A 13,313-nucleotide genomic window follows, 5' to 3' on the forward strand; every position below is an offset into this window, starting at 1 on the left:
CAATACAACCACCAGCTTCTTCTTGTTCTGGATTTAAAGATGGCAGGAAGAGTGAAACCAACGACCAATACATGTGATATTCTCCACAGGCTGCTTTCACTGAGAATTTAGATCAAAACACTACAATAACCTGTAGACATTTTGTATTGGCTTCTAATAAGTATCAACCTGTTTCATGATTGGTGTTAAAGGAAGACTTACCTGATTGAAGGATCAGTTATTCACTCTGTTTTAGGTTGAATTTGGCAAGAAAATTTAGTTTTTCTGACATGCCTCCACAGTGAAACCTCAGCATAAACAGTACAGGTGCACTTCTCATCCATGCCTGAGACTGTCCATGCAAAAGCATTTTAAATAAGATTTTTGCAAAAAATGCATGTGTTGTGGGAGGTAATGAGCATATGACTGGATAAATGAAACTTGAATTATACTGCACGAGTTGTGTTAGAGTTTGTGAACAGATGTTTTGATATAGTTTTGCTGTTGTTAGACAGGTTCCCCTTTGCTTCATTTAACCAAGACTTTTCTCTCCTTCTGGATTCTTTTCTTACATGAGGTGTGAGAGAAAAACAAGCTTTTCTTAATGAATTCACAGGGTGCATAATAAATGCACAAATGGTCAATTATAACTGAAGTATTCCTAGGGCACTTTGGCATTGATATCACAAGTCAAAGTGTAATTTTATTGATACCAGTGGAGTTGCCTACCTTTTGTTCTCCTAAAAAACAAAATGTTATTGCCACCCTGTGTCACAGGCTGAATCTCTCTCACTCAGGGTTGTCTTTATTACATGACAGCAGCCTGTGTTTTATTCAACCTGAGTTGACAGGCTGTTTACTTACAGTAAATCTTTGGATATATCATCTGAGATAAACTTTGAATAGTTCTGTGGGCAGAGATGATGGTAACAAATTTCCCTGTTGGACAGATCAAAAGTTGAGAACTTAATGTAGAAAAACAACTGTGAATTTAAGAACCACACTAAAATATATTATATTGATGTATCGCCACTTAAAAATGCCAAAACTCAAAGTTAATATAGTTTCAGGCCACTCAATATAAAGGGTGTTGGTTTGTTTTCATAAAGTGGCATCAGAAAGTGTTGATCTGCATAACCATTTCATACCACTCACTAATTACGTAATTACTATCTAATTAATAGTTTCATGAAAAAAGAGCATTTATAACAACAATATTACTTAGCGGATTAATGGCTACCAATAATAAAACATTTTTGCAGAGCAGTTGACAATATTTTTACTCCCTGAGCAGTACCTGCAGGTTTTTTTTCTCAGGCTACAGTGTAACCACCAAACAGAGGATAAGTAGAGCAATAACCTCTACATGAATCACTCGCTGTTAGAGTTTAATAACTATGATACTTGAAACCACCTAGGCTTAGTAGATGAACATATCCCTATTTTTATCAACATCTCTCTTCTCACCTCTGGGTTTTGGAAACTTTGCAGTCTAAAGATTCTGTTTAGAAAGATTTTTGTGAGTAAATCAAACTGCGACCTTAAAAGTGAGGGGAGACAAAACTGCCCTCTGCTGACCGTTACACTTTATCCCTCTCTGCCGACAGTCTGAAACCCACTGGCTCCAAACTGACTCCCAAAGGATTCAAGATTACAGAGAGGCAAAGAGTTTACAGACAAGAGGCCAAACAGCTGCTGATTCTGCAACTGAGATTTGATCCACTGAGATTCTCACTGCAGACACAACCGAACTTTTATGTTTCTTACCTGACTTCTGCTGGTTTTGGTTGTCTCTGGAAGTTTAACTGTGCCATCTACCAGTGTGACCTCAACATGTCCAATGGTTGCAGTTTCTTCATTCAACCTCTTCACACTCTCTACCTCTTCCTGTTGCCTTTTGGACAGACAAAATATACAGAATATAAACCATAGAATAAAACAAATACAACAAAAAAAACTTAATTCCAGTTCAATTTGCATTCTTAAACTGCTGAGAGCTGATGTTTGTGCTGGTTACGCCTGTAAATTTGACCATTTTTGCAGCAAAAAACTACAAAAAAACTACCCCCAAATTTCTTTTTTTTCTCTTAAGAGGCATGCATCAGTCCACAGCACTTTATTCCAGATACTCACTGAACTCTCCCATCTGAGCTATCTCCCACTGAGGACACCCGCTGTTCCTGTAGCTTTGTCTGGCAGGGCCTCTCCTCCTGAGGAGCGTCATGCTCTGACAAGGCTCTAATCGGTGGGCAAGCGATGGTTTCCCTTCTGGTTCGAGCTCTCTGCCTCCAGGGAGCCGCGGCACCTGGCGAGCCTCCCTCCACACCTGAAGCCTCTCGTCTCTGTCTCCGTGGAGGTGCACATATTTCCCGCTGCTCTGTGCCCTCCATCCTCGCTTGTATCCCTGCTTCTTCACAGCCTCCGCCATTCTGTTCATGACTGGACAATGCATCCGTCTGACCGCCCTCCGTCCGGTTCCACTCTGAGCCTCCGGAGCAGCTCTTCTTTAGGATTCCTCTTAAGACTGGCTCCGGGTCGGAGCCACTAGGCTCCCCAGGTACAGGAGTGGTGTCAGGTTTTGGTTGGGAAAGGCGTATCTCACTGGGTTTTAGGTTGACAGACGAGGCCTGCTGTCTGTCGGACAGATGAGGGGACAAACGGAAGGCAGGAAGCTGTACGGGGCCTTTCTGGATCTGAAAAGAGATGAGGATCAAGGCTGAGATACAGGTAGAGACAACTGATCAAAATGCAAGAGTTTTACTTGTAACAGAATAACAGTGGGGTATAAGTACTTCTTACTTAAGTGAAGGAACTGAATACTTCTTCCACCACCATCACCATGTTAAACACACCAAGGTTTTTATGGTTTGAAATATATATATATATATATATATATATGTATATAAATCTACTGCGTATACGGTAAATGTATGTATATATATATATATATATTTACATACATACATTTACCGTATACACAGTAGATTGATTTGTCTACATTATTTTGGCTCATGTACTCACCAGGCTGACCTCTTCCACAGTAATGGGCTGTGTTCGGTATCGAGCCCCTTTCTGCCTCCGTCTCTCTGGGGGCCCCTCGGTAGGGCCGCCAGCCTGCCTCCCCGGCAGTGACAGTTTGTTGAACAGGGCGAGCTTCTCACTCATGCTCAGCTTGCAGCTCTCATCACCATCCTCTGCTGACTCAGCCTGCAGAGACTGGGACTCCACTGGGGGTGCTGGTTTTGGGGTGCTGCAGGGAAGCACGAGTACACTTGACATAAAACTGGCTTATAATTACATGATACACCTGGCGATACTCTATTTTTCTATTTTTTTCTCATGGTCAACAAATTTGCAAGGTTTGCACATACAAGGAATTTGCTTTGCTTTTTAGGTGGATAATTATAGACACAATGCAAAAGTCAAGAGTCTTAATACAAAATTGAAAAACGTACGATCATTCCCAAGTCGTCAAATACTGACACTGTCACACCACTGAGCGTGTCATAGTGATGCACAGGGCAACCTTTCACATATCTATGTGACACACAGCTGTTGTGAAAGGGTTGCAATTAGATTTGGGCAACAAAACAATTTGGTTAGATTTAAGAAATGCCCAGTGTGTCTCATTAAGACACTAAAGGGCACTTTGGCATTGATATCACAAGCCAAGGGGTGTGGCAATGGGTCAGTATTTGACACCTGGGGAATGAGCATGGGCTGGTGAGCCCGACTGCTGCACTGAGTGACATGTATTTTTATTACCATGAACAGAGTCCCTGTGGTTTATTCTAAGTCACATACACCATCCTGTTGCTGAAAATACTCATTAGAGCACAACATAGGTATCATTCCACCGACGATAGTAGTTCCTGATACATGCACTATTTACTCTTCTTTTAGCAATGTTTGTTAGTGACGGCAGTGCCCTGCTGTTTTTAGAAATTAAAGTGCTCTTTTTAAAATAAATTATATATTTGTGACCTGTATCAAAAGAACAATCTCATTCTTTTAGGTCTTTTAATTGGATTTTCTTGACAGTAAGAAAAATATAGAATAATGCCAGCTTTATCTCCAAATGGCTAAGCTAAAAGAAACAACAATGGAACAGATGTCTAAAGTGCTGTCATGCCAATCATGTCAATATTTGTTTGCCCCGTGTATAAAACAGTTTGCGACTCAACCCCACATGCTTCTATATGCAGTATGAATTCACAGCACTGAAACTTCTCTGAAAGTCTCCCACCATCTTCCCCACCTGATTGCCACAATCTCTTCACAGGTGATTGGCTGAGTTAGAAAGCGGTGGTCGTTGCCCCGGCGCACCCTACGCTCATGACAGACGCTGCCTGAACGAGGCTTCAGGAAGGCCGAGGCCTCAGGGGCAGCAGACTTCTCCAGCTCCTATGGAGGAGGCAGGGAAACATGTTAATATGAACACATCACATCTGGTCCTTTTCTCACAGGTGGAGCCCAACATTCAGGTCAAATAGCGGCCTCAACAGCCTCCACCTGCTAAATAAGTAATAAGAGAGACCACAAAAATGGCAGTGAAAACTCTCCTCTCCTGATGTCTCCTGTTCTATTTGTACGGACAGATGGAGGGAGGGGAAGTGGGTCGGGTGGCTGGTGAATAAAGCAGCTTGCTGTAAGGTGGAGCGTGTTGGCGACATGGATAGAATGCCAGCCCAACAGGTCACAGTGTAACTGGAGCTCTGCCGGCTTCGGTTACCTCCCCGCCTGCATCCACGGAGTAACAGGCTAATTATACACACCACTGCTAAGGTTGTTAATGGTGATACAGTGTTTGGCACATTTTCACCTGATGCTTCATGACTAAAACCGTGCAGGAGGTAAAATGTAGGAATGGAGATTGTAACTGTTGAAGGGAAAATCAACATCATCTTCTGTGCGGGGACAAAAAATGTGTGTTTATGGCGCTGTAAATTTAGTCATTCTTTTAATAAGTACAAACAGACGCACTGCAGCACCTGTTTGAGCATTCATCAGGTTGTGTTCTGCATGCTCAGCGCTGGCTCACCACGAGTCTCACACTGTAAGGTGAGCAGCTAAAGTGACTGTCGATGATGGACGAAGCTTTCTCTTTAGCTGTTCAATATATTTTTTAACAACAAATCACCAATCCATAATAGCAGCTTTTAATTTAGTACAGAACATTGCCTTGGCATACTTATTATGAGATTAATTTGCAGTTACAATTCTGGTTAGACAAGTTCACTGCAGCTTGAGTAAACCTTCAGAAAACCTTAAATTATCTATCTATGACTTTACGTGAAGGTATGCCTTCATCGCATTAGATGAAAAAGCAGGGAATAGCCATGGACAGATCATATATAGCAGTGGGCATTAGTAAGCACATGAGAAAAAATAAGAAGAGCAATAGGATCCTGTTTCATTGCTGAGAATAACAGAGACTCACTTTAAACAAAGACATCTTGGCTGCCACACTCATTTTGGCTCTGTCGTCTGTTTTCACATCAGCTGTGAGAAGAAAATGACATAAAATATCATGCCATGACCAGACATTTACAGTTTGTGGTTCATCACACATTTCAGACACTATCAAACACTTTTAAGAAAGGTGATGGTCACCAAAGAGTATTTGAAATGAACTCAGATTAACTCAATGAACAGATTAATACTGGCTGACACAATAATGTAATTTATGGCGACAGTTCTCGAAGTTGGAAAGTAACAAAGTACATTTTTAGGTGATTGCACCATAGTTGAGCATTTCTATTTCCTGCAGCTTTATACTTCTTGGTTATTTCACAATATTTTATCTGCAAATATTCGTCTTTTAACTCCACTATATTTATCTTGCAGAAAGAGCAACTAGTTTCATTCCATATTAAGACTGTAGATAAACAAAAACATGGTGATCTTTTAAAATTCAATACGTTTATGCAAAAATAAAAAATAAAGAATTAAATATAAATAAAAATTATGTGAATACTTCTTCCTCCAGACAATTGCAAAGAACAATTTCTTCACATCATTTTGAAATGTGCCTTTAATTAATCTACTTTTTGTCCTGATATTAAATTAAACTAAAAGTAACAAAGTAACAGTATCACACCACCTCTAAACAACACTTTCCATTCCCTTTTCATCCTCTTTACATATTAATATTTGAATGTTGTGTACATTGTAGCCTAATATTGTAACAGGCTATGGAAGCAGGGCTGTAGCTAACTAGCATGTAAAGCAAGTAAGCATTCCATTAAGAGACAATGGGGCTTGATTAACTTGTATTGTATTTGTGGTATTATTACATTTGAAAGTGGATGGCAGAAGACACATGCCCTAAAATGAGTCCCAATAGCATTAAAAAAATAAAATTTACATTAGCTACTAGTTTCTGTAGTTGTGGTATAAATTCTCAGGAAGTCAACCTTTGTAAAGACTTGCTCTTAATCTTTTTATGGTGAGGTTAAGAGAGGGCAGTGCTCTACTGCTCACATGGTTTTGTGAGATATAAATCTGTCATCAAAGAGGAATTTAAACATCGTGAGACTAAAAATATAAAGTGATTTATTTCATGAGCTGTTAAATGATTTTATGGAGGCAACTGTTTAAGTTGGACGCACACCCTAAATATTCATTTTAAGAGAGAAACCTTTGAAGAGAATGTCATACGATTTAACTGGTGTTTGTTTCCTTTGTTGTCCCCTAAAGGGACAATTCAAACCCAAAATCAAAAATACATATTTTTCCTCTTACCTGTAGTGCTGTTTATCAGTCTGGATTGTTTTTGGTGTGTCTAGCAGAGCGTTGGAGATATTTGCCATAAAGATGTCCACCTTCTCTTAAATATCAGCAGACTACATGGCACTCTTCTTGTGGTGCTTAAAGCGCAAAAAGAAAAAAAAAATCTGAAAAACTCAACAGCAATGTCTTTTTCCAGAAATCATGACCTGGATACTCAAGATAATCGACAGACCTTATTGTGAGTGGTTTCAGAGACAAGCCGAGTGACATGTAGTGTCATTATATTGAAGAAAAGGCAGACATCTCTACAGCCAATAACTCCAACACTTGACAACTCACACCAAAACAATCTAGATTGATAAATAGCTCTTTAGGTCAGAGGAAAACTATGTCTTTTTGATTTTGGGGAGAACTGTACCTTTAATATCTTAAGTAAGATATGTCACTTTTTCCCTCCTGCTATCTTTGTGTTTATATCACTGTGTTTGTTGTCAGTGGACCACTATTGTGCTACTGTGACCTTCTCCCTCTCTATGTCACTGTTCACATGGCCAGCGTGCCAGACAAAAGCCATTTGTCTCTAAACACAATAACAAACTGTTTGATCAAAGCCAGGCGGGAACACTGCTTCACCTTTACAGTTCTCGTCTTCTTCTGCGTCCAACAGCCTAAGAGAGCGAAAAAAGGCAAAACATGAATTCATCAGGTGAAATATGAAGGGGTAGGTGATATGGACTTCAGTTTCCAGCTGCTAAATTCTCTTTCAGATCCTGCTGCGAGCATACAATGCATGTCTTTGTGCTTTAGGGTGCAGCTCCAAACAATCAAGATACTGTGTTATATTTGCATGCTCAGTAAAGCAACACTTTTGAGGTCATGAAGGAGGACAAACACATGCAACACACACCACATGTAGACATTTATGCAAAGATACTGCACCTCGGGCTACATATGACCACCTTTTTATTAGTGAGGAGGAAATATCAAACACAAACCACCAGCAATTTGAGAGCCACGTTAAAAAACACATTACGCAGAGTAATCAGATGTTAAAAATTTCCCCAGCAAATGATATTTACTCTGAAAATATGTCAGCAAAACACTGCAAACAGCATCGTCTCTTGGAAAAACCAAACCAGGTGCCTCATGTTGCACCACAACACACAGGCCCTACCCGCTGCTCTCCTCCATCTCATTGGCTGTGATTGGCTGTGTCCTGAAGCGTTCCCCTGTCTTGCGACCACCACCTGACTCACTGGGGAGGTAACGGCGGGTGCGGCGCCGCCCTCCCTCAGCGCCTGGCTTCACAGCTAGATCCAGAGAGGACGTGGTTCGCCCAGCATCAGGGCCACTGGTATCCAAACAAACAGAGCAGGAGGAGGAAAGGGAAGATGATGTTGAAGCGAGGACAAAAAATGCCACACAGGCCGATACTGACAGTCTGGATCACACACATGCAGGTGACCCTACACTTTCTCGGGCTGCACTCCGCTCCCCGTCTGCTGCAGGAGGGCACTTCTCAACTGGCCCACTGACACCCGAGTGTGGAGCTGCGGGGCATCGAGTCCAAGAGAGACGGGGTGCCCCTCCCCACTCAGCATGTTGGCAGAGTCCGGGGAACCCTGCCTGAAGGGAGCGGGAGTGAGGGGAAGGAAGTGAGGACTCAGGTGTGTGGAAACGTGGTGTGAGAAACGCTCTCAGAAACAAAGTGCAAATCTTGAACCTTTCCATCAACAGCAGCAAAAGAGAATGTGCAGCTTCAGTCAAGAAAGGTGCAACATTTTACCTTTTGTTCATGACACCAAAGAGGTTGCCAGTCTCTGTTCTATAATGGCAGCTCTAAGAAAAAACACCCAGACCACATGACGGGAAGAGATTCAGGCTGGAAGAGTACCGACCAGACTGACCGACCAAATGCAAAAGAATCAGACTGGCTTTAAAACTCCCTGCTGGGACCCACTGATTTAGACTTCTCAGTTTTAATTAGTAACAAAGGCCGCAGAGCAACTGGTGCAGTCAAGGATCTGGTGCTGCTGAAAGGTCACCCAAGGAGGCAGACCAAGTTTAAAAACCGGTGATATAACCCCCTGAGATTTACGTCACAAACTTCAGAAGTTTGAAATGCATATTAAATCATTTGAACTCAATCAATCATAAACTAAAACAAAGGGAAGTGGACCACACTGTTTTCATGCTTCTGAAGTAGAGAGCAACCTATTTGTATGCATATTCTACATCATTTACATAGAAAAGATCATGCAGTCAAGTCACACATACTTAATGGACTGTAAAAGCATTAAAACGTCACGAAATCCTTTTGTCTCTCTGGTTATGTTACCCTTCTCCTCAGTGATCATTTATGACGTTACACACTGTTACCAAAATACTATCCATTGTGCTATTTTAGGACAACACCAACTGAATATATTTATGTCAACGTGTAAAAGGTTGAAGCAGGTGACTGGTTACATGGGGGGTTAGGAAGCGGGCATGTTGCTTTATTGGTGTGTGGACAAATTAAGCCCAAAACACCTGCTCCTGCCAAATCCAGGAACAATAAAACAGAAAAAACTACAGTGTGCTTCCCCTTCATAACACAGATGTGTTCTTATGAGTCCTGTGCATGTTTTTTACAGTAAAGGGGACAGTTACAAGCAAGTGAAATTATCAATGGCAAGAATTCACATCTCAGTCACTCCTATTTCGTATGAGCAAATAGGTGAATAAAAAAAATTGCGTCTTGTGGCAAAACTAATGTGCATCTTCACATTACGTCACCAGCAAAAATGCAGCCTCAACCAATAGCTATGAAGTTAGCACAAGCTAACAAAAAGAAGCAGTGGCAAACATTCAACACTGAGCAATAAACAGTTGCAATAATCTGACACTGACATCTAAAACGGCTCATCTCTGTCCTTAAACCTGTTAATAACCGTTGGGTAATGTTAGCAGTGTGATACTAACAGTTAGCCCTGTTACTGTGTGAGGGGCCAGGTGGACTCTCACCAACTGTCTCTGGCGTGGAGCTCACACTCCCACAGTAGCAGGTAAAACCCATACAGTCTGTGGTGTGGTGAAGCTGAGATGGGAAGTCGGCAATTTAGCATCAAAACGTTCAAACGTATGGCTACACTACAGGCCACTCCATCCAAATTATGGATATCAAATTAAGTAGTCTATTGGTATCTTTATCACTTTAAGAGTAGACCATTTCTACTGGTATGGGTACTGCTATTGTAATTTTTTAAACAATAACCAGACCTTGCGGTGTCTATGTGGTGGACGCAGAAAGCTAGTTTACTCGCAAATGTTAGCTAGCTTGCTAATAAATATCGTGAAATACTACATTATTGGTCTATTGTTCCATTTTCTTACCTTCTATGCCTCTCTGCCATCTCACTGCCAGCCAGGCAGCATCTTTAATGTGGGGCAGTTTGTATTTTTCATGGCCATCCTCATATGTAATGGCGGATTTGGGTTTTAACACAGCTTCAATCAACATCTCCTTAACACATTTCTTTGCTATTGGTTGAGGTTTCGACCTCTCTTGTCAAAATTCACCAAAGTTGAACTCCATATGATGCAAATTTGCTTTGCCACCACAAGCGAATGCTTTATTTGTCCTTTTGCTGGTACTGAATGGAGGTCAATCTGTATCCTTATACAGACTCTTACAGAAGCATAATGTGTGCACTTAAAAAAAGTGCTCTTTTTTTAAATTCAACAATGTTGTTAATCCATCTTGGTATTTCAGAAAAACAACCTTGTTACTTCAGTAAAGCAGGGCAAATGTTTTGTTGCTTTTTTCTCAAATGAATGCATTACATTTCTGTAGACTTTATATCCGTGCATACACTCAAAATTTGCTGTGTGTCCCACGGTCAGTGTCCCACTGACCGTCAGTAAACAGAGATTAATTTAAATATAATTTGAAAAAAAACAAACAAACAAAACATTATTGGATTTTATAGAAAAATTAGCCCTAAGTGAAAACTTTAATTTCAGCATCTATCTGCTGTCTTAACTTTGCAAATTCACTCAGGTCATCCTTCACTGTAGACATGACTCACCCTCTTAAGTGGTTGGACTCTTCAGGATCCTCTAATCCATTTGTAACTCCTCGTGTCCTGCCATTAACTCTTTCATCTGAGTTCAGAGTCCCTCTGTGGGCTTGGGTCACTGGGTCGTGCACCTCTCTCCCGTCCCTCCTCACCCACTTTGAAGGTAACTCCTCCATGTTGCCAAAGCGTTCGGCCAGTTCTCGCCTCCTCTCAGCTTTATACCGAGCGATCCGCTCTGATCTGGGCTCCAGGACTGGGTTCTCCATGGTGTCCATGTCCCTCAGAAGGATTCAGTCGACTCTCTGCTCCTCGAATAATTGCAAAGCATTTAGGAACAGAAAGTTGATGAGTTGTACTCTCTCGACTTCTCAGCTAAGGCAAAAGATGGGAGCCAAACTTTCCTCTGGTGAAATTCAGATTCCATTGGACTTAGAGACCTTCTTTGCTGAGAGTCCACAGATCAGAGGTCAGAGGGCAATCCGTTTCTTGGTAGGTGAGACATATTGCTCCTGAAAGAATAATAAGCGAATAAAAAAACATCAGATGATAACTTAGCACATACACATTACTTATGTGCCCTTTGGCAGTCTGTGCATGTCTTTCTACACACAGTCATGATCAACGAGCCGCTGCCCTCATTATAAATTAACTAATTTTTCTAAAAGTGCATCCCTCATTTAAGTCTCTTCTCTTGCTAGAGTCCATGTAAGATGACCTGTACCAGCAGTGCCATGCAGGAATCTCCCCTTGCACTGAAAGCCAACACCTCAGCAGCTCAGCTCCACTCTGGGTCCAAGCCTCGACAGCACTGAGTATGCAGACTTGCTGGTCTTTTCCACAAACCTGGATGTAACTCAACAAGTTACTCTTTTCTTGTTCAAATGTTACCTAACCACCTGCAGAGCCGGTTTGACTGTTGTATGTCAATACAGAGCATGTTATCTCTAAAAAATACTTGGCTATGGATCAAAATTTGTTTAAATACCATATAATAATTTGAATAATGACAGGTTCCTAGGCAACGCGCACATATAGATGAGCCAAAAAAAGAGTCCCTCTTGGCTACATTACAGTTGCCTGGAAGTGAATAAACAAGTAACAAAGCCTGAGGCAGTAAGTCACATATAAATAGTTCCGATATGACACCATTTGCATTTAAAGACAGCTGCTAACCACCAGATAGGTTCACAAATAAGTGACTGTGTGCACCCACAAATATGTACAAACATAAATGTGTGTTTGCATATGTGCCAGTGTGCTTTCCAAAACTGCAGATGTCAGCATTCCTGATGCAGGAAGCACAATGGAGCCAGAACAAAGAGACGTGAGCCATGGACTTAGTGCACCAGATATATCTGCAGCAGGGCTGAACGCTTCTGGTGGCAGCAGAGTTCACAAAGTGAAAGATGCAACTTTTAAGTTTATTCTGTCATGTTTGTTGTTCCTCTTAGACTGCTGGGAAAAAATGTAGTGATAATAAAACTTGACTATGAAAGTCTGCACAACTTTTGATCAGGTCGGAACTTTCATCGCTCTGAAACACCCAAAATAAACAGATATAATGTCATATTGAAAAAAGTGAAGGCCACATTTGCAGTCATTGTCAGCAGGAGATTGCAGGCCACGGCACAGAGAGCTTTAATGAGCTAAATTGTAAGATTTAGTAATTCCTACATGAGACAAGCTCAAAGGTTTGTGTTGTCTGCACTTCAATACACGTGTACGTGTGCTTTGACCGAAAACAGTCAGCCAACCAGAACAGGAGATCTCACCTCCCTGTTGAGACTAAGAGAGAGCAACCCATGAGCATCCCCAGTCTCACTGACGCCACACTTCTTTATGTTTTTGCTTGCAGAACACAAGTAAGTGGCCATGCTTGTTTAAAGAGCAAAAGTCATGTGACAAGCTGGAGGATTGTCGATTGGAGGGGAAAATGCCATCGAGGCTCAACAAGGATCATGGGCTTCTAATCCAGCGACACTCGTTGACACTAGCTCTAAAATAAAGCTGATGGATGAGCATACAGACAGGAGGACTTCAATAAGGGTATAATATTCTAATAAAAACAAAGTCTAAGGACATAAATTCAAATCTTTGACGTATGAATTCCTCAAACACTCCAACATCACATTTAATACACTGTTACTGCCATTACATGTATTGAGTACATTTTTACAGGTTACCACACTGAATTTTGCTCATAGTGTAGACATGGTAGAACTTAGATAACAAGAGGACCTCAGGGTCCAGAGTGAGCAGGAAAAAAACAAATAAAAGGCTTGCCAAGGATAAGCATCCAACCAATTACACCTGTCCTCGCTGAACGGGGCTGGCCTGCACGAAAGCCTCCCCATGGAGTACCATATTTCCAAGGACAAATCCTCAGAGGCCTTTCCTTCTCACTTCCACTGACTATGTGAGTTTAAATAGCACATGTAGCAATATAGATCATGGCTCTGCTTGGGTGTATATAGTCATGTATTGTCCTTTTGCCTGATCTCTACATTTAAGGCAAATTGCTGCAGGTCAGAGAGTAAGAAC

General features: G+C 41.3%; 1 protein-coding gene across 8 annotated transcripts in view; it reads right to left on the bottom strand.

Moving 5' to 3' along the window:
* The window catches only part of svilc (supervillin c), a 25,276-nt gene extending 14,229 nt beyond the window's left edge, over positions 1–11,047 (bottom strand). For 6 of the 8 annotated variants that reach the window (XM_088091056.1, XM_042504991.2, XM_088091055.1 and 3 more), the window contains exons 1-9: positions 10,782–11,047; positions 8,182–8,337; positions 7,886–8,062; positions 7,345–7,379; positions 5,420–5,481; positions 4,238–4,383; positions 3,001–3,229; positions 2,113–2,672; positions 1,747–1,873 (exon numbers count right to left, since the gene is read on the bottom strand). In XM_088091056.1, coding sequence (XP_087947182.1) covers positions 1,747–1,873; positions 2,113–2,672; positions 3,001–3,229; positions 4,238–4,383; positions 5,420–5,481; positions 7,345–7,379; positions 7,886–8,062; positions 8,182–8,337; positions 10,782–11,047 — 1,758 coding nt within the window. The remainder of the gene's footprint in view (positions 1–1,746; positions 1,874–2,112; positions 2,673–3,000; positions 3,230–4,237; positions 4,384–5,419; positions 5,482–7,344; positions 7,380–7,885; positions 8,063–8,181; positions 8,338–10,781) is intronic. The other 2 variants (XM_088091057.1, XM_088091058.1) reach the window with 2 other exon arrangements.
* Positions 11,048–13,313: the final 2,266 nt, after the last annotated feature.

This window comes from Plectropomus leopardus, chromosome 18 (assembly GCF_026936395.1).
Source record: "Plectropomus leopardus strain MGB_pleo_1.0 chromosome 18, ASM2693639v1, whole genome shotgun sequence".
Taxonomy (NCBI): Eukaryota; Metazoa; Chordata; class Actinopteri; order Perciformes; family Serranidae; genus Plectropomus; species Plectropomus leopardus.